This window comes from Diadema setosum, chromosome 8, assembly GCF_964275005.1.
Source record: "Diadema setosum chromosome 8, eeDiaSeto1, whole genome shotgun sequence".
NCBI lineage: Eukaryota > Metazoa > Echinodermata > Echinoidea > Diadematoida > Diadematidae > Diadema > Diadema setosum.
The window spans coordinates 26,714,778-26,741,710 of record NC_092692.1 but is presented as its reverse complement, the minus strand read 5'-3'; the positions used below and the strand labels follow the sequence as shown (position 1 = coordinate 26,741,710).

The following is a 26,933-nucleotide window of genomic DNA, read 5'->3' as shown; positions in this document are numbered from 1 at the left end:
GGGTGCCATCAAATTTGCCCTGGAATTATCTGTCTACTGTGTCGAGTGCATTTTGCAGACGAGTTTAAGTTATACTACAATACATGTACAGTGTATGTATTGCAAAAGAATTGCAAAGAATCTGTACTGCTGTGTACAGTTACTGATGTGTGTATGCTTCTATGCACATATAGCTGACTGGTGATATTTGGGTTTTGTTTTTAATGTACCCCGGATAGCAGCAAATGAATTGGGCCACCCATCAATCCCCACGCTACCAGGGCCCTGTTTTATGAAGAGTTATAATTGATTATATACAGTGGACTCCCGTTATACCGAAGTCCTTGGGACCGGCAGTTGTCTTTCGTTATAACGAAATTTCGTTATAACCGAATGAATAAACAATAACAATACCATAGAGTTGATAATGTTGCGGCCCTAAATTTTATTTCGTTGTAACCGGAATTTCGTTATAACCGTGTTCGTTATAACGGGAGTGCACTGTAGTTGATATCTGTCATAAGTCTATGGCAGCCTGTATGGTAAGGATATTTATACAGCAATCGATTATATCTTTTGATAAAACAGGGCCCAGATCTTTAATACCTTAAAAAAAACAAACAAACAAAGAAGAAACATTACTCATTTGCATTTCATTTTCTGTACAGCTTTTTTATTTCATCCTTTCTGAGAAAGTTCATCTACATAAGTATGCTCTCACAGTGACTATTTTTCATATACACATAGAAAGAGATGGAAAGAGAAAAAAAATGACTACTAAACAACATCTACAAAACATTTACAGTCATTTAACATTTATAATATAAAACAATCATGTCACAAGATGTATATGTCAAATAAATCACATCCATTTGTTTTGTGAAAAAGTAAGGTCTAAGATTATCAATATTGAAAACTGAAGAAAAAAAAAATAATTTAAATAAAATGGAACAAGATACGAGTCTTGATTTCAGTGGCTATATAAAAATCTTTCATAGCCTTCCTAGATAATGATTAAAAATCTAAATTCATCACAGGAATATATTACTTTATCATCTTCAGTTATAAATTCACAAACATGGACAACATCTCTTGGGATTGTAGTCAGGAAATATCTCTATACAAGGATCATTTGTGTTTTCTTTCCTCTGTCGTATCAGAACAACAAGAGCACAATCATATTGTCATCAAAAAGTAGTCATACTTCTTTTCCATCCACACCGGTGAACATATACTTCCATTTTCTTCTTCCTATGAAAATGTACATATGAGTGTAATGGTCAGGGTTATCTTTCTTCGATGCATCTGCAAAATACATCCTAATCATACCAAATCTTTGCAAGAAACTTTGTGAAAATAAGAAAAAAGAAAGAGGAGTGAAGATGATGAAAGAAAAATAACCCTGACAAGTCCAATGTAATACCATATAAAATATAAATGTACACAGTGCTGTATTAACATTGTCTTGAGTAAAGGGATGAATCTATTTGGAAGTAGGAACACCACAATCTCAAACACTCCCTCCCGTGGGCACACCAGCCAGATTGAACATTTCAGTCGACTTTTCTCGAACAGGAAAGCTTGAATCAGAAATGATATATCAAAAATGTGAACCTGTCACAGAAAATACAGACAAGATTCATTATACACAATTTATTTCACTGGAAGTTATATCTAAAAACCAGAAGGGGGTAAAAGCAATGTAACGGCTTCACAGGGTAAGCAGTAAACTTCCCACAGTAAGATGCAAATTAGCAGAAACATGGCTGGTATTCTAGCACCTCACACAATGTGAACTCTTAGTCGCAGTACAAAGACACTATTACGTTCACTGAAATCTGGAGCAAGAATAAAATGACTCAAAGCAAGAAGTTGCATGAAACCAAATGACTTGGCAATCGATTCTGTTCATGATTATAGCAGCAAGTCAAATCATGCACTCTTGCTTTCAAATTTGTGCATGATGGCTTCATACACTGCCTCAACCATGTTAACAAACATTTAAATACTAAATCTTTGAGGAGACTTTCACCAACACTCACACATTTTTGCGCTGAGAGGCCGAGAGGCTGAAAAACATATATGTGGTTTCTTGAATTCAGGCTGCGCAACAAATTCGAAATGTGCAGAGAAAATTGCGAAAATATTTTTTGCGAATTTTAGAATTTGCGCCAGCCAACAGTAGCACAAAATACGCGAACATTAATGTGCCGTAAAAATTTCTGCATTTACAGTAACTTGTGTCGTTGCCTCCAGGACTCTCAACAATAAATTTCCCTGTGGGAAGACTTTGCTTCTTTTCCATTTCTCTCCGACAGTCGCGCTTCGTTCATCTCTCTTCTATCTGTGTCTTTTCTTTGATATGTAGAATCCCTGTTAACAGTCCTACACATTTAAGGAATTGCTGCGATACAAGTTTTCAATTAGACTGCACATCGAGACAGACACTTAAGATGTTCACTCAGCACATACTTACGGGATTTCACACTTATAATTTTTCATTCCCTGTGACTTACTCTAAGTTCACCACACTTATACAAGCAGAGTATAGTTTCACTTTTTATCGACTCTGACACTGACACAGACTCGGACGTGCCCAACTTTGAAATATATCAAACTTACCCTGGGTGAAAAACACCTTGAGTCGCTTAATCTTTCCTAAGGGGATGAATATATATCTACCAAACTATCTCTTCTTCCAGAAATACATGCAAACTTTGCAATACACTGTCACTAATCTACACAAGAACACACACACCAGGGAAAACCAAAAGCTCCTACATGTCACAACTGCAAGTACACAGTCAAACTCCGCACCCAACCTCACTTTATAAAAAGGTCTATGCTTTGCACCATCACTGCGCTAAATATTTCCTTCATATAATAATAAAAAAGTGACTAAACATGAAGTAGGAATTCCCCAACCTTATTCTATTCCCATTACCTCATGTATTTCATTGATAAAATATGGGGGAGGGGAATGGAGGGGAGGGGTTCACATGCAGACAGATGCTTTGTTGGGTTTTTTTTTTTCACTCCTAGCAGCCCATAAGAGCTGAAAATAGCTAAGACTTCTTCATTTGAAGCTTCCTAAACAGACAAATACATACATTCCTCCAATAAAATGACACTTTTTTGGGATGGTACAAGCCTTCCTGTGCTATTGTTGCTGAGGAAGTCATGGACTTGTGGCAACACAGAGTGCTTGAGAGCGAGATGACAGGTCAAAGGCCGGCGCTGACAACTTCAGGAAGCAGCCCTCGTTTTCCCTAGCATCATTATATTTGGGTCTATGGAGTGAATAAATTTGTTTGCGCACAGGAGAAGCAGCACTTCTCCTCTGGATGCATTGTCAATTCTGTCAAACCTGCCTTAGCGACCACCTGTCTATAGCGGCCACCTGTCATATATGACCACTGAACACAATCCCCATCAAGAGAAAAAGCATGTTAACGAACCTGTCTATAGTGGCCACTTGTCTGTAATGGCCACTTTTTTCGTCTGACTGTATTTGGTTGGCATTAGATTTATGGTCGTTTCATGACACTAACATGAGACACACAGCAGTTTTTTTTTTTTATGTTGAAGCAGCTGGAAGACCTGTCAAGAACCACAGTAAAGTATCTACGCCTTTCCTTTCTCAGTGATCTCACGGTTTGATGCGCGATGATTTGATGCCAGAGCTATACGTACTGTGGCCTTTTGAGACAGTTGGGACGGTTAGCAAAATGGATGTAATAATCAAAACAAAAAGAAAACAAGACCAAAAAGCATGGGCATACGCTGGCACAACTATAATGACAGGATGAAGAATTTTATTCCACGACACAAGGCAACTTGTTTGCTACAAATATAAAGACTGTTGCCATCATTTCAGCCCTCGAGGGTGGCTGTCTAAAGCTGTTGTTACGCAAACAGAATCTACACTCTCAAAACATGGAAGCATGCGTGAGTGAACTGAAATGATACCGCCTCTGCACCTGCTGTCTTGATAATTTGGCAAATATATCCCTCCTGTACTCGTATGTTTTTTAAAGCTTATTTGCAGGTATAAGGCAGACACATCCAAAATCATTCAACAGTCTCGTGAATGTAAAAACTGGAGCTGTAAACATAGATTATTTACTTCTATCAATGAATGAAGGAATTGAGAGGAGGTCGTTCAAAGAGTTGATACAGATTGTAATTCTATTAAAAATGAGTAACACCACAAATCAAGAGCAGGTCTCTGCAACACGTGAAACAGGTACATAATATATTTTCCAGAAATGCAAAGTGGATATTGCATTGCCATCATTTCAAAATTTAAATGTTCACCTGAAAATTCAACAGCTGAAATTCTGGTAATGAAGCAATTTCAACCAAACATCTGCACGCCAGGCAAAGCTCTATCTCCATATAAATGTAAAAGAAACAAATATCGCATGAAGTCCAAAATACATTTTTCAAGAAATTTCTAAACATTTACCGAAGAGGCGACTAATTTCTTTAAATATGTGTAGTTTCTTTTTGTGCACTGTAAAAGTGAATGACTGCTATCCAAACTTTGTCCCATTTTCAATGCCACGGTAGAATGTCAGAACATAAGGTGCAAGATAATACTTCAGTACGTCAAGAAAGTGCTGACAAAATGTGACAAGATTTCAAATAACAGCAGTGAAATAATTCATATCAATCCATAAGTATGTGGGTGATATTTGGACAAGTTACAATCAAATGGACCATTGAGTGCCAGCACCTCAAATGGCCCTCATAGACTATGTTCCTTGCATAGTGCGCATATTTCTTTTTTGTTCTGTTCAACAATACCGATTTTCTTGATTATGCATATAGAAAATGACTTCTTGTGAACAAATGGTGAGAACATATATACAACATATATGTCTTTCATATTTCTTGATTAAAGAGTAATGGCATTTAATTTATGACTTCTTGCTACAATATGTTACACTTGTGACATTCATTGTGCTGGATAACTACTTTGCTGCAGACAACTTCATCATTCATATAATACCTACAGCTTTTTTCAGGCGCCCATGTGGCGTTACTCTAGATGACACGCTGATATTTAAATGTCACGAGTCTTAAAACTTGCTCATTTTGCTAACTTTAATCAACCAGTCTCTTTTCTTTCACTGCCAGCCTACATAACGAACCTGTCTCATTTGGGTAAAATATCAGAATATGTTGTGTCTTCTTCCCATCCTGACATTGGACAGGATGATGCAGCTATTTTCACGCAGGAATGACCAAGAGACTTACATGGGGCTGCCAACCTTTTAAACAGCGTTGCAGTGTATTCTGAGGGCTAAAAAGGCATAACTGTGGTGGAAAAACAGTATTTTTACCATTCATGTGTAGTGATACAATCTGGGAGAAACAGTATTTTCCATAAAATCTGCAGTATTTTTGACATAAAATGTACAAAATACTTTTAAAAAAAGGAACAGTTGTCATCCCTGCCTATATCAGTAAAGGTAATATCATTAATTTTTATTCATGTGGCAGCTTTAGCTTTCCAGTGGTTCAGCAGCAGCTGACTGAACACTTCAGTGCATCCAAAACACTCGATGATTTGTGACACAACTCCTCTTGTGTTGAAACTTGTAGACCGATGGTCAAGAAGGGGAGGGGGAAAGGGGGAAAAAAATTACCCCAAAATGCAACTATAACCACACATAATGGGATTAGCTCTCAAGACTTTTGAATGGCTGTCTATTATTGCAACTTTCTGTCATTCAGTCCAACAACGGTAGACCAATGTTTACACAGACACATGCTCCACCTATGGTCTTATGCTGAGTTTGGTACCGTTTGGTGTTCTTAATGGTAGCCTGCCTAGAAATGTTCATAATAAAAAGTCTCTGGCACATACAAACAATTTGAACACCACGGAACCAATAAGATTAGGGTTTGGATTTCCAGTCAATACAGAGAAAAACAATGTCATTGTGTATTCATGAAATGTCACAGTCTTTCTTAGAGTTCTTTTAAATTTGTTTTTGCATGAAAATATCACAGCTCAATTCAGACGTACTGTACATAAATCACCCGTGTAAAAATGAGATGAGTTCAACAGAGAAAAAAAATACCAAATAATCTACAAGTACCAGAAGTTCAACCAAGGACACAAATTCTATATAAAATCTTTTTGCAAATTCACTTCTGTAGCAAAAAAAAAAAAAAAAAAAAAAAAAAATGAAATTAAAAATGAGAAATACATTCACACAAGGAAAATATTTTCACATCTTAGAAGTGTGCAAAGTTTCTTTTTTTTATTTTATTTGTGACTTGTGATTTTTTTTTTCAAAGTTTAATTCAATAAACATATGAAAACTATCTTCTTTTTAGCCTCCAACACATCTCTTATTCCTCTGCACTTTCTCTAGCTTCATTTACATACAAGCTTTGGCCCCGCAGAAAAAAAAATTGAGTGGGATGATCTGTACTTTGAAATGGTGCGACAAGACCCAACACAAGATGCACAAAATAATGTGTGTGTATGTATGTATGCACACACAGACAGACACACACACTACACACACAGACACATACAATGTACAAACAAACATGATACAATCTTTAACTTTGGACATGGCAGTCAACGGTGGTTCATGTCCACATTCAACACCTTCCAACTTCAATCATAACCGCAAGAAACCAGTCAACAATGACCCATCATGGGTGCATCAGTACAGTCTGACACACTCGAGGCACGGGGGTTGGTTGCATTTTACCACCATGTGCACACACACACACACACCTAAAGAAACGAAAATACTACAAATACGTACAGTCCCCTTTTCATGAATAATTATCTCAGGTGAGCCAATCATAAACCTAGTCTGAAGATGGGTCTGATAGGTGGATATTCTCAGGTCCATTTGATGAAAAAAAAATACAGGACATACCAACAAACACTTCTTCGAACATTTTAAACTCCTCTGAATTTTACATGTGCGTGACGGCAACACAGGTGTGCTGGACTACAGGCTTAGAACACAGATCATCATCACCGTAATTCACCAAGGCCCACTGCTATCAACACACATGGAAGGTGGGTAGGGAGTATCTGTACCTTGCGTCACATCAAATAATCTCCTAGGGTCTGTTTACCGAAAGTCTTATGAGAGACATTTTGCTCATAAGACAAACTTATGAGAGACTTCATGAAGTGGATTTGAAAGTCTACATATGAGCAATTTTGGTCATTCTGAGATTTCTGTAAAGACTTGTATGACATGACTTAATGAAATGGACCCCAGCATGGTACTTGAGAGTACATAAGCTTTAATATATTCTGATTAACATAATTATACCAGTCCAGCTTTTAAGACAAAATATCCCACGGTGCAACCACGGATACATTCCTCTAAACTAGTCTTACCTCCTCTATCATGAGAATTTTTCTTGTCATACCCTGATACCTTGCTCTTTCTCACGTATAAAGCGCTGCAGTGACACATAGTAACATTTTGGCAAAAGTAAACATGTTTACTTGGTCATCATTGCGCTATATGAAAAGGGAGGGGGTAATAAACCTTGCTAGTCTGTCCTTTCGAAACCTCCAATTAGCTTAATTACTGCACATTAATCAAACCATTTCACACTTGACTGAGAAATACTGAGTGACACATTAACTGCACCAAAGGAGCTATATGAAGGGTCACACCCATCCATGTTTTCAAGTGAAACAAACACAGGTGACCACTCTAAGCAGGTCTGATATGTACAGGGACTATCGGGCAACACTGGACATGTCAGTGGTCACTACGTGCAGGTGGCTACTACAGACAGCCTGCCCATTATGATGGGCTTGAGTCTGTCCACAAAATGATACACTTGCACTGAATACTTGATATCGAGGCTGCACCAAAAAATGAAATATAACAAAAAACCGAAAACCCACAAGCCCACAAAGTGTTGACACATGACTGCAGCAACCAGGCTGCTATGACTTGGGCAGATTATAATCCCATCTGAGTGAAGAATGGAGTGGGTGACACTCTGCTTGTGATCTGTACAAACTGCAGTCAGCTCAAACGTGGCACTCCGCATTCCACTGTCGTGGCAACGGTGCCTGACTCATAGGGCAGTTCCTCCGCTGACCGAAATCTCCAACATCGCAGGAAGATAGTGCAAGTACAAAAAAAGGGCGGAGGGGGGGCAAAGTGTACTACCATGACACGAGGGACAACATAAAAATAGATAGATAACACACACATGTATGTATATATATATAAGTGGTTGAAGTCTAGCACTGGAGACTCTATTGCAACAAGTCGCTGGCGGCCTTGCTTTCAAATGTCAGCCAATCTCCACAATGCATTCGTCTTCAGACAACAGTGAAGACATTTCTGCCGTATGCTACCACTGTCTTGCTGCTCGTCTTGTCAATCATTTCTCCTCCTTTTCTTCAAAAAAAAAAACTCTCTCCCTTCAGCATGTCCATTCTTCCCTTTTTATATTTTTTTCGTATGTACAAGCTCGATCGTGTCCTTTTTCACTTGCGTATGTATCGCGACGACGACGTCCTCGCGGCGCCCTCGTCCGCCGACTTCATGCCAGTGCTGGTGGCCCCGTTGAAGGGGGAGTACGGTGCCGCCAGCCGGCCGTAGTCGCCGCGCTGGGTGGGGTCGGCGCTGGTGGGACCCGTAGCGAGGCCGCGCACCAGACGCCGATTGTTGGTGCGCTGCTGCTCAGCTCTGGAGACAGGGCGGGGAGATGTGGCTGCCAAGTCAAAACAAGAGAGAGATAAGAACAGTGATGAGGAGGAAAAAGGAAGGCAAATCAAAGATCTCAACATACCTGACATGTAAACAAACCCACTCTTCAGTTAACTGTGACTTTTATTCGAAAAACTACTGGAGCTAGACATCACTTTTGCTAATGAAATAATGAGGGCCTCATGGTCACCCCCCTTTGTATTTTCCAAGAAATGCAGAAGGGCAGAGAATCAACAGACTTGGTAGAAGCTGTCAATGTCTTTAATTTCAGTTGCCATCCATATTCAATGATTTAACAGGCAATGCTGATTACAAATTTACAATTTGCCCCAAAATTGTCATTTTCATAATTTTTGCAAGAACACTCTCAGTCTTAGTCTTCTTTAAAAGGAAAAAATGTAAACGGAGCATGACTGGAAAACATCACATGGTTGGGGAAAAAAATTGATTTCGTTATTAAGAAACTACAAACCACACAAAAATATGATAATAAACATTTCTTTGGAAGTCATTTCATTGATGGTTCATAATAGTAGTTGCGAGAGTTCATAGCACATGTATTCCTATCTCCTTTATGTTACAACAAATGAGAGATTACCTTTCCCCAAACTACCATGGTTAATGTATTGAAAATTCAATGGGTATCAAATCAACTTCTAAACAAACATGGATGAAAGGGTTAACAAAAATGAAAAAACAACAACACCCACTTCATTACAACAAAAGATGAAAAAGGCAGTGTTGCGCTGCTGTCTTACCCACTGGCAAATATCAGGCACTTGAGCTACCAAGTCTGATGACAGTTTTGTCGAAGAAATTATTACCTTCTCCTTGTTGATTTGACAACTATGAATTCTATTGTATATCTTATATTGGAAAAAAAACTAGAGGGAGCCAGTTAAATTCCCTGAATGTGCACAAAACCAGGAAAAAAAAACCAATTATTGCCAATTTGGGATAGAAATTTTAAATCATCTTGTAAGTTGTGTTGCCAAGTTAAGGATCAGTTACAAACTTGGCAATTTAGAGGCTTTTTTACCACCAAATTAGTGTAAATAATAATAATTAAGGCTAATCTGAACCAGAAGGGTGCTATTGCGTTTGAGCGTAAATAAAAATGAAGCAAGCAATTTTCACGAAATAAAAACTTTATTGAATCAAAAGTGGGTAGATAATAAGTATTGTTCCTAATATATAGGGTGAAATAGTGCCCTTGTGGTTTTAATTTTAAACATTTTACTGAAAATGAAAATAATGGAAGATATATATTTTTTTTTTCATTTTTTTTTTTCAATTCTACCTTATGAGATACTAGCAAGAGATCATTAAGATTTTAACACAAAGGCACAGCACCAAACACAGAAATGTGCTATCAGGGACTTGGTCCATCAGCCTTTGGGCAATCTGCCAGTGGGTAAAACCAAACGAACGATATACTGCCAAACAAGGAAAGGCCTTACAAGTAACCCGAATGAATAGAGACCCAAGCCCCCAAAACCAACAGGACATGTACAATGTAAAAGACAAAGACAAAGAGTCAGCCATGCACACTTATAAAAAGAGTACACAGGTTTAGGGAGGGGTGGGGGGGGGAATATAGAGGCAAGTCTTCTGACAGAGAAAAACCCAAACCCCGAATTGGTGAAGGATGTGAATGATATGGGTGAAGCTCTTAAAAAGGGGGATAGAAAACACAGCCACAGTAGTACCTAGTTTGAAGAGAGGTTGGACACTACATCACTTCAGAAAATTATTTCATAGGGGAACCAAACTGCAGTGTCTCCCATGCAAACACTTTGGGAGTACCACAGGCAAATGCACTCTTAGGAAATCCAGTTTATCTCTGTTCGAATTACAAAACGTCAATTTCTGATTACCTACTGTTTCCCTGTCGGCTGCAAAAACATAAAAAAGGCAGTTGGCTCACATAAAATTTATAATTCTAGAAATAGCTACTGTCAGATTTCTGAACTTTCAATATTTTTATACATATAATAGGACTTGACAATAATTCATTTTCTCTGGTGGCCTGTTTGGGCCACTGAGCTCTTTGAATTTGAAAATTTGGTGGCCCCCCAAAAAGAAATGTAGTGGCCCTGAAATAAAAGGAAATTTAACAATTTCGAATTTCAGCTGTGCAATTGGGCCACCAAGAGATAGCCTTTTGGGAAAGTTGGTGACCTGACATCAAGTCGCACCAACAAATTTCCAAAAAGGGTATCTTTTGGTGGCCTGATGGAGCATTTAAAATATAAAATGGATTGTTATGTTTCCTTTTATTTCGGACCACTACATTTCTGTTTCAGGCCATCAAAACTCCAGATTTAAATATTTCAGTGCCCCGAACGGGCCACCAGAGAAAAAAATTAATATTGAGCTCTGATATATATTACATCTGAAGGAAAAAAATGCACAGAAATCTTTCTCTTGAAATAGGGACCTCTCATGTATAAATGAATGCCTTGCTTCATATCATTTCTGTTGCTCCAAAACACACTGCAAAATTTCTCATTACTCACAGTATTCTCATAACTTATATGAATCAACTGTTCAGTTTTTCAATGCACAGCAATGCAAAGGCTAAATGCTAGTATTTGAATGATTACCGAGATATTCTTAAAGTGTCAATTTTCATGACCTTTCCCAGAAATATCCACAAATCAAACCAAGAAATTTCCGCATCACAGATATTCATTTGTCAACATTTCATTTGCTCTTGTAAAATAGCTTGAGATATGTGAAGTGGGGAATTTCAGTCATTGGCCTCAATCCATTACCTTTGACATCTTGACCCCTAGATCTAAATAAATACTTTATGTACTTTATTTTCATAGATACAAATAAACAACGTCACTCAAATGCATGAATTTTCTCACTTTTGAAATTGACAAGAATTATCATGAATCTACAGCAAACAATAAAAAGAAAATAAAACACAAAATAACAAACAGATAAACATGACTCACAGACAACCCCCACAAATATCTTTCATATCACTTTGTGGATAAGGCATATTGACAGTACCACTACTGCTACTACTACCACTACTACGACTACTACTACTAATACTACAACTACTACTGGTACTACTACCACTACTTCTACTACTACTACTACTACTACTACTACTACTACTACTACTACTACTACTACTACTACTACTACTACTACTACTACTACTACTATTACTACTACTACAACTGGTAATAATAATAATAATAATAACAATGAGAATAATACATCTAAAAATAAAAGTCATCCTTTGCTCAAGTCTATGTGGTTTGAGGGAATTCTAATGTTTCCTGTCTTTAAATAAGTTAAAGGGATGGTGACAAGTACCGGGTTAGAGACTAGATGATACCTTTTCAGAACTACAAACTTGAATGCAAGGAAGGAGAATATCATGTTGTATTCTTTCTACTAGAGGATTAACCCCAAAAGGAGAGTCATTTTGAAAAATGACACCTGAAAAAGACATCAGATCAGTGAATTCTCAATGAAAATGGACAAACACAATAGGAACAAAATGACTTATTTAACAGTAAAATTCCACCCCAATGTTCAGTTTGACCTGAATGCAGACGGTGAGATCATAAGAGCAGAATAGTAAAAGCTTCACAAAAATCTGACCACTTCTGAAACCTTTAACATTCCGTCTGTATACAGATTTCCTCTATGTTGGTATGTAACGGGTGGACTTGAAGATGGAGAGGACTTAGGCTTTTAACTAGCCCAAATACCACCCATCTTACTGGCCCATGGGCTATCTGAAAAAGGTCGCTGTTTAATATCATGTGAATGTGAGCTTCCCAAAGCAGTTAAGTACTCCTCTCCGGTTAAGTACTCCAGATGACGAGGAAATATTTTTTTTTTTCCTTTTTTTTTTTCCTCCAGCCTGAATGAAGCTGTTGGCTAATTCAGTCTGGTATCATAGAGAGCCTAGCTGGAACCCCCCCCCCCCCCCAATACTTATGTTGTAAAACATTTTGAGCATCATGGTTGAAAGTTGCTACATACAAAATAATTTTAAGTCATTATAACATTAATATCAAACTAAAGCAAGAGATTGCTAGTACTAAGCAGAGGGGTGAAGATATGGGGTATGGGTTTTCTTCAATTTCTCTCCCTCTGTACAAATGAAATCCGTAAGATCGCAACTGCTGATCTACATATTTAACAAAAAACTCCCGTTCCCCCGCTTGAGATTTAATTTCTCCCGTCCTGGCTCTGTGTCTCCAGCTTAAGATGTATTTTCTCCTGCTTAAAGTGATCTTTCTGCCGCCCAAACACCGTTTTTATATGAAATGAAGTTTTATTAAGCCAAAATAAATGATTTTTAGTACCATCGTATGCTGAAAAATAAGCCTGAGATAGCATGAGAGAGAGAGCATCTAGAACCCTAGAGCTTCCAGGTCCTTTACGAGGGCCCTAGACCACGGCCTTTGTGCACATCAAGTTGGAGTCTCCAGCTTGCTAAGGGTTTCAGGTGGGAGAATCTCCAGATCAGAAGGTGCTTGGGGTTAGAGTCTCTGTGTTTGTTAAAAATGTAGATCAGCAGTTGTGATCTTACTAATTTCATTTGTACAGAGGGAGACAAATTGAAGAAAACCCATACCCAAACATTAATGTCACTACTGATTAATAATGATGATGACGATGATGTGATGATAATAACTTAGCACTATTACATCATTACTATCATAAACTTAACTATTTAATAATTAGCTGTTGGATGTCCATGGATGTCCTATTCACTTGATGAAAGCGGCCATTTTGTGGTGCCTACTCAACACTTACTTGTTTGATTAGAAAAAAATGCACATGGATTATTACATTCTAATTGTTTGAGAGCCTACAATTATTTCTATTTCTATTTTTCTTTTTTTGTTTACTGAACAATTCCAATATATCCTTTTCTTTTCTTTTATTTTTCTTTTCTTTCTGCCAATATTCAAAATGACTTTTCTTTGGGGTGAACTCTCCAGTAAAGAAGAGGGTATGGAACATTAAAGCTGCCAATAATTGTTTTGGCAATGGTTTGTGAATATGCTAAGGGGAGAGGCCTGAGAATTGGCATGGGGGCAAATTGGGTGCACATTCCCCCACATGCAGCAGTAGGATGGGAGGGCAGGGGGACTGGGATGCCAGCATTCCTGTAACGTGTTATCTATTCACCACAGCTCAATTACACTTCACTAAACTTGATGTACAGGATCTTTTTTTCTTTGAACTATTGGCAAAAATATCACTTCTTTACGAGGAAATGATATAAATACAATTTCAGCTAATCCAAATCATAACACGAGTCTTTGTCAAAACTCAACAGTGCATATTTTCAGCACAGAGTGGTCTAGTACTATGACGCATGCAGGGTAACAACTTGCAAAAGGCACCGAACTCAAGCAGTGAACACACAGAAAATTGTTCACAACATGAGACAGAATTCACAAGACCAGACATGGACTAAATACATATTACTATTTTTGGTAAGACAAAACAAAAACAAAACAAAAAAGGATCAAACTTAAAATTTATCACATGAATAACGCCATGCTCTACATAGGAATCAACTTCCTTGATAACTGACCAGAACTCTATTTTAATTTTACTTTTAATTAAAAGTTTAACTACGGATAATTATGAGAAAAGAAAGGTACCATGTAATGGGAAATAAACAGCAACACTGACTGCACTTCATCAAAAAAAAAAATTTTGCTCCAGTCTCCATGCTATTTGCCTACCTATCTGGCTTGAGTGCTGCGCCGAGCCGGCTGGCTAGGCTGCATACCTAGGGGAACAGAGGGGCGGGGCGGGCCCCTGGTAATGGGCGTGGCCCCACCCCCTGAGATGGAGGTGGAGGGGCCACCGGTCATGCCGTCGCCAAGGAGGGCAGCCTTGTTGCGGGCGCTGCGGCCAGTCTTGGACGAGCCCACGGAGGGCACCGCCCGTCCAAGACTGGACTCTGCTTGGCCCAGGGAGTGAGTTAAAGGGAATGGTTGGGATGGGGTTATTTGTAGTTTTGTTTTTAGTTTCGATTACATTTTTTTTTTCCAATCAAAGAGAAAGAAGGGATGGGTGGTTTTTAATTCCATGAGGGAAAGGTGGAGGAGAGGATGATGATGGCAGGAGGAATAACAGAGAATAAACAACAAAAAACAAAAAGAGGAAAAGTGGTAAGAAGCGTGAAAAAAAAAAATGGTCAAGTGTCAATTCCCATGATGAAGAAGATGGCAATGGTGGTGGTGATAAAAGAGAATGACAATGACAAGAACAGGCAAATGATACTTATAGCATGAAATACAAGTGAGTCAAGCATGAATTTGATATCTGTGAATGATGCATTTAATAGTCAACATTCTCTGCTCTGGAAACACCTCAAATATAACAATGAGTTACATCACCTAACTTCTGTCTTCATTTATAATTTACATAGCTTGTCGTATTTTCCACTGCTACAGGGTGCACACTGGCAAATTAACACAAATTTTCTTGCAATATCTTGTGCAAACAGTTTACACCCTATCTTGTGATCAAAATGACAAACTAGCACGATACAATGCAACACCCGACATTCTAAGCTACACAGCTCGGACAAAGTATCAAAATTCTTGTGACTGCTAAAATTTGCCTTGAAGATGTCCTTTTTGCATCCATCTATAAACTCTGACCAATTGCATTAGCAGAAACAACATTTTGCAGCACACAAGACATGATGACAATTATTGACAAACATGAGGAAATGTGTAGTCTTCACATGTGGTTATTACAGTGTATGTATGGACATTAGATGCTTTGAGAGAAATCAAAGTTAGTGGAAATTACAGAAAGATTGTCATGAACATAGTAATCCTGTTTCCCACTGATTTGAACACAATTTCCTCAAAAAAATGGTACTCATAGTAAGCATGAGATTAAACACTTTTACTCTTTTTTTCTTTTTCTTTTTTGCTTGAATCATTAACATGCATTTGATGGCAAATGTTGGCAGCTCTCCTTTGAATAATTTACTTTTGATGTAAAAGCAATCTTCCTTGCCTCTGGTTTTTCCAACTGTAGACTCTCAGGTCTATTCGTACCAAACATTGCTTGACTAGAAGTAAATGGGCCGTGATATGACCTATTTGTTAACATTGCATGGACTGGAATGGCATGGATTTGTGACATGACGGTGAAATGATTCAATCATCTGTGCAAAATATGTCCGAAGAAAAAAAATAAAATACAAGATGGTGGGGTATAGATATGGAATGACCACAATATGACACAATCATTCCTCTGTGATGTGCTTGAGCATAACCAAAAACAAAAAAAAAACAAAAAAAAAAAACAAAAAAAAAAACTTTGCATGAATGACTTGAGGTGCATTCACATTTCAACAACACCGCTTTGTAGCCAAGTTGCAGTTTAGGAGCTTCAAGCTTGAGTGATCAAATCTTTGATGTGACAAAGTACCCCTGGGATGATGATGATGATGATGATGTAACTCAGGTTCCCTCCCCCATGAAATATAAGAAAGGAAGCCACCAAGTTCGCACCATTCTAAATTTACCCTGTACATGGGAGCATGGCTACGGACGGTGGCTACTTGTTTTCTTTGGAACGTGTGAAGGAGCGAGACAAGACTAAAATTATTTTGGTGTAGCCGGCGGAGCCGTCCCGCCGCCGCCACCGGCAAAACAACCCTCACTCGCCGCTCCTTCCCCCAGCGCCTTCCCTCCCGCGGCCCGTCATCACCGCGTATCTCATCCACGTATCAATACCTTGGAGAGGTAGTGACTCAGTGTAGGGAGAACAGTTTTGAGCCCATTTTTGTAGACATCTCCCCCCCCCCCCCTTAAAAAAAAAATTAATGTCCTTGCTCAAGTTTAGGCTTGAAAGAGAGTGATTAACTTTGCAGCTGGGTGACTGGACGAATCATGCTTACATGCCACCAGAGATGGCACAAGTCCAACTGCTAAGTGAATTCACGAGCAGCACTCTTCTTGTTCACTTCTTTAGTTCTCTTCCCATTTTTGGAGGAGGGGGGGGGGGGGAGGTCTTTACTTTTTCCTATTTTACTTAAAAGCAAAAGACTCCTTTTCCACTATCAATTGCATTCATTATACACCCTGACTCCTGCTACTTCAAATTTACAGACTGGTTGTTTCCTCATGATTCCTAGAGCCATGAATCTGCCCCCCATGGGATGACTAAACTGGGGATGAACAATAACATGGCTTGTTGATCTTCCATGAAGACTAATAGGTGATTGGCAGGCCTCATTCACTGCCACTTTCTCTTTATAGATAGTGGGGCACTTTGCGATTCTGAGGGTGTTTTTTTGCATTTCCAGCGAGTCGCACCGTCTTGATCGTTAGTGAAAAGTCTTTACTCCACATCTATGTGAGCTATGTTTACGACATTTGATAATTTTCTTGTGGAAGGAAGCGTGGAGATCATTCCCGCAGTGTTTTTGATTTGGACGGACGCTGACCCTCACCTCCCACTGCGACGGGGTTGACCACCGCTGCCGACTCCTGCGTTCTTAGCCTGACCGTGGCCGCCGTGCCGGCGAGCGCTCTCGTCGTCGAGCTCCTGGGGTGGTGGTGCCGCTCGTGCTCCTCTCGGTCCCTCCTCTCAGCCTCCTTCTGGGCGTGTGTCTTACTCCTCCCTGGTACATCACTCTGTTGGAACGGGAGCAAGGAAATCAAACCATTTACATAACCACAGAATCCTTGGGGGCTGCCACTGGACGGAAAGCCACAAAAAGTTTCACTTGCCTTCTATGCTCACGGAAACAGGGATATTAACAAACATGTGCATGAGCGACATTTACATAATGCGTGCAAGAGGAACACAATTTTGACAATAGAAACTGTTATAAATATTCTTTGTATCATAAAAAAAAAATAAAAATAATGACTTTGTAGTTACACTTCATATATTCAAGTATCTTTTGATCATGTGTATGATCTATCTCTCAGAGAATACAATCATTTTATCAACACAATTGAATTGCCAATCAGTACAAGTTACTTTCTTCAAAACAAAAACAAACAAACAAAGAAACACTACAATAACAGGAAAACCACACAACCATCTGACTCCAAAAGTATCAATTGCAAATTGTATTATCTTCATGTGCAGCTGGTCTAAATCTCAGTTCTAAATCTGGAGGAAAGATGTGATATCATGTAACACCAATGACCTTCTGGAAGCAGACTGTTGAGTCTCTAAGGTGTAGCAATCACTATCCTCTTGAAAAGTGCAGCATCAGAAGTGATATACTATGTCCCATCTACAATCTAATTTGGTGCAGCATTCTAACTGGTATTTTTTTTTTCTTCTACTGTTTATGAGCCATGTCCTGGCGGCAGTCAAAAGGTCATAATTGCTCTTCGGAGTTGATTATTACGTCCTGATGATAAGTCTCCTGTCAAGGTGATGGAAAATTATGACCCATTCAGTTTGAGGCCTTTGCATAATTTGGGACACGGATTATAAGCTGATGCTATTTTGAGGTTGCATACAAATTTACGGTGAGAAATCACTGGTTGGAGGAGGGGGGGGGGAGGGGGTGGAGAGACATTTATAGGGGAGCGTCTTCTTCTGAGACTTCCTACAGGCGTGTGTCACTGGCTGAAACTACTCTCCTCCGGACACAGGTAGCGTCTGTATGTATATTGGTTTTCAAAAACATAAAACTTTCCCATGTCACAGTGGCGTGTCTGGCTAGCCCTCATGTCTGCCAGCGGAGTCAAGATACAGCAGGAGGGGATGGGGGAAGGGGAGCAACATTTCGGCCTCAAATTGGCACCAGCAGGAATTTTTCAGTAAAATCCCAAACCACACTCAGATGACTCTGATAACAGAGTATCATTTTGATGAAACAGGACAAAATTTAAGTTTAAATCCGATCAGAATCAGACACAAAATACAAAAGTTTTGGGAATTCAAATTCTAACTGTTTTCAAGAAATGGTATCTAATGTGAGTCGCAACCACACGTATGCATATATCGGACAAGGTGATAAAGCCTAGCAAACCTCCCACTGACAAACATACAAATATGCATCAAAATTCTGTTTTTAATATAAACTCAAGAAGAAAAACATATATCTTTCACACCAAATCACTGTGTTGCACTAACCTGGCAATGACTGGAATGTCCAGAAATATCAACCCAAAACATGACTTTCTACAATAGTTTTGCATACACACCAAAGGCAACTACATGTACATGTATGTAAGGCAATAACCTCACTGTCTATCTGAGTCATGTAACCATGTTATTATAACCAATATTATTGTTCAGAGAAATTAAAAAAATCCATCACTTTCTCTGATTTTGATGAAGCTGTTGCCATAGCATTTCTATGCTACAGATTTATGAATAAATCATCAAATGGTAAAAGATCAAAATGAAATGGCAAAAGTACTTCTGGTTTGACACGAGCTTTGTTTTCTGTAATAGATGTTACATGTACTAGCTGATACGTGTATGCAGTGTTTGTATGCATACGTACACTGCACGCAGTTTTGCATGCATAATGCCTTTCAACACAAATTTTAGCCTGGACATGTACGTAGTCTGGCAGTCTCCAGACATCAACCAGCTTGGGATCATCCCGGGATTTTTCATAGATTTGGCAGAATGTGGGACACATGAGGAAAAAAAACAACAACAACAACAGCAATGTTCGACATGGATCCCCGTTGGAAGGGGTATGGGAGGGCTGCACAGAATGGCTGTATCAATTCCGATGCATAAATATGCATGAAGTCTGTAGTCTTACAGTAGCATTTCCCGGATCATATGCCTGAAAGACTCTACGCTGCTTTTCTAACCCGAACCACTTTTAATGTTTTTGATTTTGTTCAGTATCGAGTCTGACCAATGTTTGTGACTACCTTCCCAACTGTCCCCAAGTTTTCAGATGTCATTAATGCTTGAAGGCCTGTATTCATTTGGGGCCCTCATGTTTCAGGCTATGCATGAAGAATATGCACATGATAGTTTGACTTTGATTAAAAGCCGATCAAAGTACAGTTGAACCTCTCGTATCCGGACAAGTCGGGACCGGGGCTCGTCCGGATAAGGGATTTGGCCGGATACGGGAGACTCAATGCTTTATACATGTAGAGTCTACATATACATGTACATACACATGTACTGATGTAGCCCATTGTAGTACCACATGTAGTAATGTGTATACTGCAACCTTTTCATTGTTACACTCAGTACCGGTAACAGACCCCAAAATAGAGGTTCGTGTTTGCAAGAATGAAATCATTTTCTTTTATAAATTCTTGGGATGATTTACCTAAATAATTATTAAGAAATGTATCCGTTGGGAATCCCCCTTTCCTCCTGTAATTATTAAAAAAAAAAATTAAAAAATCACGGCGAGATTGCGTCCAGATAATAGAGAGATCCGGATAAAGGGAGGCCAGATAATAGAGATTCAACTGTACATGTATATGAAATAGAGCAGTGTGTGTGTGCGTGTGTTTCTATGAGGCATGGAAAGGAACTAAATACAGTACATAGACCAAATGCCCAGTTTACCAAGAATGGACTTACAAATTTCAGCATATTCCAGTCAAAGACGTAGTCGTACGTGTAGCCTAACCGGTGGAAGAGGTTGCGGAATAGCTGTCGGAGGAACGAGTAGTCCGGCTTCTCGTCAAATCGTAGATTCCTCGTGTGGTTCAGGTATGTTGCAAACTCGGCTGCAGCGATCGAGAAGAGAAGCAGAAGGAAATTCCACAGAGAGATATGATTATTAGGATCATACTAGATGAAAAATCATATGGACATTAATAAAAATAAACTCATGTTTACATCTGAAATTTGGCAAATGACTGAAAAAAAAGAAAAGAAAAAAAAGTTGCTCTGGTGCTTAAGACCGTGTCAGGAAAGGAAATGAAAAACATGAGACCTGCAGAAGGAAATTAAAAACAAAGATCTCAGTAAATCCATCATATTTCTCCGTAATCCCTCCCACACACTAAACGTTGTCAGCCTGAAATGACTTATTTCAAATGTCTAATGGCCCCTGAACTTAACTGAATTCTGAAGACACTTCTTCACAGCATTTAAAGTTTGCCGTATTGTAACCATCATATCATTTACGTGCCTAAATGCCTAATCCACATGCTTTTCATGAGGTGCAAGAATCTTCAGCTTCTGGAGGCAGACTTAACCAGAAAAGAAGGTGCCCACTAAATTCATTATGAAGAACAGCACATATAACTAAAATGTCATGTAGCAGGAAATTTACATTTCAGCAATACCAAGGGTCATCTTTTGATATGAATCATTAAGATCACAATTTTTCAATCATTGTAGGCTAAATTATACAAATCATGTACATTAATTTTTTTTTTCCCCTTCTGGGTTTCTCACTCATAACAAGTACTACAAGAGGACAGGATCTGATTGGTCAGCAGTAGTGCCTACATAACTCAGATCAGGGATCCATGCGTCATACATGTTCTCACAAGGTGTTAACAACTCATTACAGTGAACGGTCGCATGACTGGGGCTCAACGAATGACAGTTTATCAGTATCAAACAAACTGGGCACCTGAAAGGCATTCTTGGACATGCTTAGCCCTCAGTCCACATGCCAGTAAAATGAATATAATGGAGTAAAAAGAAATCTGCCCAAAACAGGAAGTGATTTCTAAGGGTCGCACTGAGGTCAGGCTGACAAACCGGGCATTATGGGTGGGTGGTGGCATGTGACTCGGCCACAGGAGGAGGAGGATATGACATCAGCAGTGGTATGTGTGTCTGCAGCCTGTTTGTGTGGGGAACGAAGGATGTACCTGTTACTCGCCAAGATTTCGAAATCCTCTTTGACTCACACAACCTCAACACGACTTCGGCGAGGACGTGGGCCAAAGACGGCCAACAGTTGCAAAACATTTGGATATTGAGCCAGATTACACTCACGAACAACCAGCAATCTTTTTCCTTGCCCCCTCCCTCCCCTCCCCCCCCCCCCCAAAAAAAAAAAGAAGACAAGGCAGTGGGGAAAGATTGATTTCAATGTATCCACTGTAGCTGCACAATGCACGATACTGTAAAAGTGGAGATTTTTCGCAGTGTTGAAATTTTTGCGCATTTCGCGCAACCAGAAGCTAGCACGAAAATAAAAGCACGCGAATATTTTTGCGTGCCATATGTTCCATTAGTCGACGTCCTGATTCTGCGGAATTAAAAACACGCAAAACTCTTCTTATCCGGCCAAGAGCGAAAAATTAGTCGCCCGAAAATACAAACTTTTACAGTAATACAAAGTATTGTGCATTCATTTGTCCAAATGGTCATTGGGGCAAGGTAGTCAAATGTTTGGTGGACAAGTGCCCGGGGCAAGTAAGCAAGTACACGGGAGTGCTTTATTACACCCTGCAACAGTATTGTAGCTACTCATCCATGAAAGTACTAAGGCATAACACTGCTCTAAAATGCAAATCAAACACTTGATCAGGGTATTCTTTCATTTTTTTCTTACACTGCGAAAAGATCTTACTCCTGGCATCACCATCCCACACACTCATATCCATGACTATGGCTTCATACAGTAGTAACAATAGGGTAGTTCGTAGCATACCCTGTACATTTCAATAGTCTCAGAATTTTATGCTTATCTCTCTTCAGATGGCAAATACCAAATGCTCTGAGAATTAACTTTACAGAGCTCTGTAAAACACGCTCAATGACATCCCTGATTGTATTACAGCTGTAACAGAAACATATGTGTACCACAAAAGGCAAGAAAAATGTCCTAAAATACATCGGACAGCAGAAAACTAGAATCAAAATCCACCTGCACTATTAGGCTTCTTGTGTTTATAATGGGTGGAGTTACCCGACTGGTAGGCAGTACCAGTGCTTGCCAACAACGAAGCTAATGTAGCATGATGGAGTTCCGCATTGCATTATTACTTTAAAAAAAATAATAGTAATAATGCTCGGTACAAAGTCCGAGTATGTCATATCACATAACAAAGGAAACACAGCAAACACCTTTCCATACATGCTCAAAACATATTCAATGCCAGAGCCTGATCACAACATTTTGATGAAACATGACAAAAGCCATATGGTCATCAAGGTATCCGATGTACCATAGCAAGATTTTTTATTCATATTCTGTTCCATGCACACACACACACACACACACACACACACACACAGAATATAAAGGGTGAGTCAGAACAGCCTCAATACACCTTTGACTTCAAAACCGCTTTTCTAAGAAGTATCATTTCTATTAAAATGTTTGATCTTCTATAACTTATTCTCCTCAGATTTAAAAATCTGTCCTTAAATCTAAAATTTTGTCTGGAGACTTTGGAGCCATTTTTTTTAATTTCTTTTTTTATCTAAAGCAAGGTCACATATTGAACCTTCTCCATGATGAAAAGAAATTAGCCCTGCTCTGTTGCTGCCCACACCAGCATGTTGCAGGGCATGTTGGGAGAGCCCCACTCACTCCTGAAACCAACACTGTGGCCACAGAGTTTCAGCTGACTAGTTTAAGAGTTCAAGAACTCACTCATGCCACGGATTGGCTAAAACCGATAGTGCAGTATCCCGTGTCATGACATGCACAGTGTAAGGAAGATATACAGTCTCGACTTTCCGCTGATACAGAGGCTATAATGTAAGCCTTTGTTCTGTTTTTATCACTTTTCCATGTAGGAGGGGAAGGGTGGTTGCGGAAAATGATGCAATTTACTGATCTGCCGGCATTCAGTTTCTGAAATGGAATACTCCCCATGATGCGATTCCCATTTCACTAAAGGGATTATGCACTCGTGCAAGTTAATGAGTAATGACTTAGGAAACATGAAGCTCATAACCTAGCAACCATGTAGAGGCTGCCACATGACAGAAACTTCAAATGGTCCACATATATCACATTTGACAATGACAGCATTTACTGAACTATGCTCTTTTTAAAGCACTGGCATGATTTCTAGATCTCTATCCGACGAATATATTACGGAATCTTGGTTTTCTTTAATCATTACAACATAAGCGAGAATAGAATCTGTGCAAAAAGAAGGGAGGGGAAATTGAAATGAAGACCAAAATAATGAGGAACATGCATACCATCCATATTGTGTTTGTATTTTGCATTGAATCATCCATCACAAAGTTTGCCAGTTCTATTAAAATTGTTGTCAATTCAGGAAATCAAGAATATATAAATGAGAATAAGCATTCAACCATCCTGACAGAAATTTTGTTCAAGTTGAGTATTTGTTTTAATCACAATGTTATCAGGGTACTGACTTCAAAAAACCTTATTCACCTTTACACTCAATATCAAAGGTTAGAGAAAAAATGTTGATGATGAACTCCTTCCAAATAAATGTGATTTCATCCCCATGTGACTCAAAACATGTATAAACCATACATTCATTTGGCGGGCATAATTTTATTACAGCACAAAGTGAGAAAGAAGACCACTTGCAGGAGTAGACATGGTACCAAGCATTGCTGACTACATGTTCCAATGTGTATTTCATAGGCAATCCCTTCTGCACTGCTTTTGAATTATCATGCCCAGGCTAAATGCTTCCAAGTCTTTTCAATTTTGCAAGTATCTATTGACTTTTAAAACCATCCGTCTCAGCGTGCACATCACATTTAAACATTACATGAAACTTGGCTAGCATACATTCCCTTCAGCTTCAGTGTGTTTAGTTGAAAAATTTATGATACAATTGTTTGGGTTTTTTTTTTTTTCCACCTGAAGTCTACTCTAACATTAAATCACTGGAACTCTGGGATGGTTGAAACCCCTTGGTTACAAACAGGCGATCATTATTTGGCCTGCACAGAGGAGTGTCAGCCAAAATGACTCTCAATTTGTTGCCATTCCTCTAGTGCCTTTGTTCAGAGGATGTCTTTAGTAAACTAATTATGATCGGCAGTAAATTTACAGTGATTCTAAATTGTTCCCATCACCCACATCCTATCACCGAAAGAGATGGGCTACTGCGGATTGGCAACTGCTACTGTCTCGCTCGTCACTGGGTCGCGAGCGCGCAGATGAAGGGGAACTCACATTAGGATACACGATGCGAGATGGCACTCAGACAACGATGAAAATTTGCTGAATGATCGTTGGGATGTGCCAATTTATGCAATTTTTTCCCCCCTCCTGCTGCTCCGTGACAAACCGTCTCTTACAACTAGAAGGATTTATGACACCCCGTGTTGACAGAAGATCTCTATCTGCAAATTATGTTGGTGCCCAATGCTCTGATTGAATGAATACAGCAATCTAGAAAAATAGAATTATATTGGGCACTTTTCTGGTCTCTTTTGTCAAGCAATTAGCCTCTCTAATTTGGGAGTGAGGAAGGAGACTCTTGGCGTTGAGCTTCATTTTATAGTAGTCTGCTACTTCTGCTATATGATAGGAACTATTGCCAAACAAGCAATTATCTAAAACTATATCAAATGGGGGGGGGGGGAGAAACATGTGCTGACTTTATCAAATGAGTGTACTTCTAGTATTTGGCATGTGGTGATAGAACACAAAGGATTTGTAACCTTACATGTTTGCGTCGGCTTGATAGTTTTTGGCTTCTTTTATTTTTTCTTGTGCGGGGGGGGGGTGTGGGGGAGGGGGCGTGTCATGTTTTTTTGTTTGTTTGTTTGTTTGTTTAATCATGGAGGCTAACAATCCACTACTGTGAAATGGGCAACGTGCACTGAATGTTCTCCAGGTCTCAAAGTGGTAGGATGCCCACGCACTTCGCTAGTTGTAAGCCAGCCACAAAAACAAAAAAAAAAACAAGAAGAACACTGCCTCCCACTGCAATTACTTGCAGTAAAGAATGAAATATGTAGGAAACATAGCTGCTGTTGCAAATATTTTCCATAGTGACAATGCAAACAGAAAGGGCCCATTCCCAAACAAGTTGTGACAATTTCTCTTCAGAAATTAATAGCCAGTATTTAACATATTATGAGCAAATGCAGATTTTATTTTTCAAAGACAAGGTATAAAAAGAAAGCAACAACGTGATGCTTGTATTCTTTATATCATATGAACCAATTCATAAAGATGACATACTGTTACAATATCTTACGGTGTAGACGGAAATGAAAGGGAAAAAGTACAAGTAAGTCATAAACAACAAAATGAATTAACATGATATCATTCTAATGCATATTGCTGTCATCTGATTCATTTTGCTTTTCTAGTTCGTAATTATGTATTTGGGATGTCTCTAAAATGAGGGGCCACAACCTTCAAAGCGAGCAAAGTCTTAGCACTTTTGAAACCCTACCACGTTGTTCATGGAAACATGTGGCAATAGGGAAGAGGAGGAGGCGGGGGTGGGGTGAGGGGTCTTGGAACATAGACTTAAGATCTGGCAAAGGATCAGCTCTCAAACTGAGCAATGACCAAAAGTGTTGCCGAACTAACAGGACATTCCCGTGTTGGTGATGCCTCCTACCCACTTAGGAGTATCCTGTTATTGCGGGTGTCGTGGAACGGATTCCAGGTAAACCTGATACCGTGGGTAAGGATCATGGCTTACTGAGTATGACGACACCAATTAATCACGAAATGGTCTAAAGGTGCAAAAAGAGAACAAAAACTGAACAAATTTGACACAACAGTATTGACAAATATGCTTATAAAGCCTGACCCATCTTATCAACTGACTTATTTAAATATAGATATAGATTTTTTTGTTAAATATAGATGTAGATACAAGTTGTATATTTGGTAATTCTATACTTTTACCCATGAGCCGATGATTGCACAGCTTCCCTAGACATTGAAAATGAATCGCATTGCTACATTCTACGAAACTGCACTGTCATTATTTCCTAGCCTGATCTACCTTTTCTATTTTTCTTGCACACAGAGCTTTTGTTTAATCTTGACCTGCCGTTAGTTTTCTGCCAGACAATGAGAGAGATAGAAAGACAGACACAGCCTATTTGTTTGAGGGTGCTTTACAAAGGTACAGGGATTGTACCCCCATTTCCCCCTGACATCCTCCATATCCTCCCCTTCAAAAAACAATCTCAGCCTCTTAATGGTGTTGTCTGTCGTCTAGCATAGGATGCAGTCACAATTGGAATCAGTATCTCCCACTGGCCTTGCCAAGAATGCACATTTGGCTGGTTGTTATCATTTAAAGGGCAGCAGAAGAGTGAACAAACCCTTAAATGTTCCGAAATTTACCATCTGAAAGCCGT

At 39.1% G+C, this 26,933-nt stretch overlaps 1 protein-coding gene across 1 annotated transcript in view; it reads right to left on the bottom strand.

The window, feature by feature from the left end:
- Positions 1–8,417: 8,417 nt before the first annotated feature.
- Positions 8,418–26,933, bottom strand: part of LOC140231990 (casein kinase I-like) — a 96,593-nt gene continuing 78,077 nt past the window's right edge. The window contains exons 7-9 of the mRNA XM_072312142.1: positions 20,268–20,416; positions 17,185–17,368; positions 8,418–8,709 (exon numbers count right to left, since the gene is read on the bottom strand). Of these exons, the coding sequence (XP_072168243.1) occupies positions 8,483–8,709; positions 17,185–17,368; positions 20,268–20,416 (560 nt within the window). The 3' untranslated portion in view covers positions 8,418–8,482. The remainder of the gene's footprint in view (positions 8,710–17,184; positions 17,369–20,267; positions 20,417–26,933) is intronic.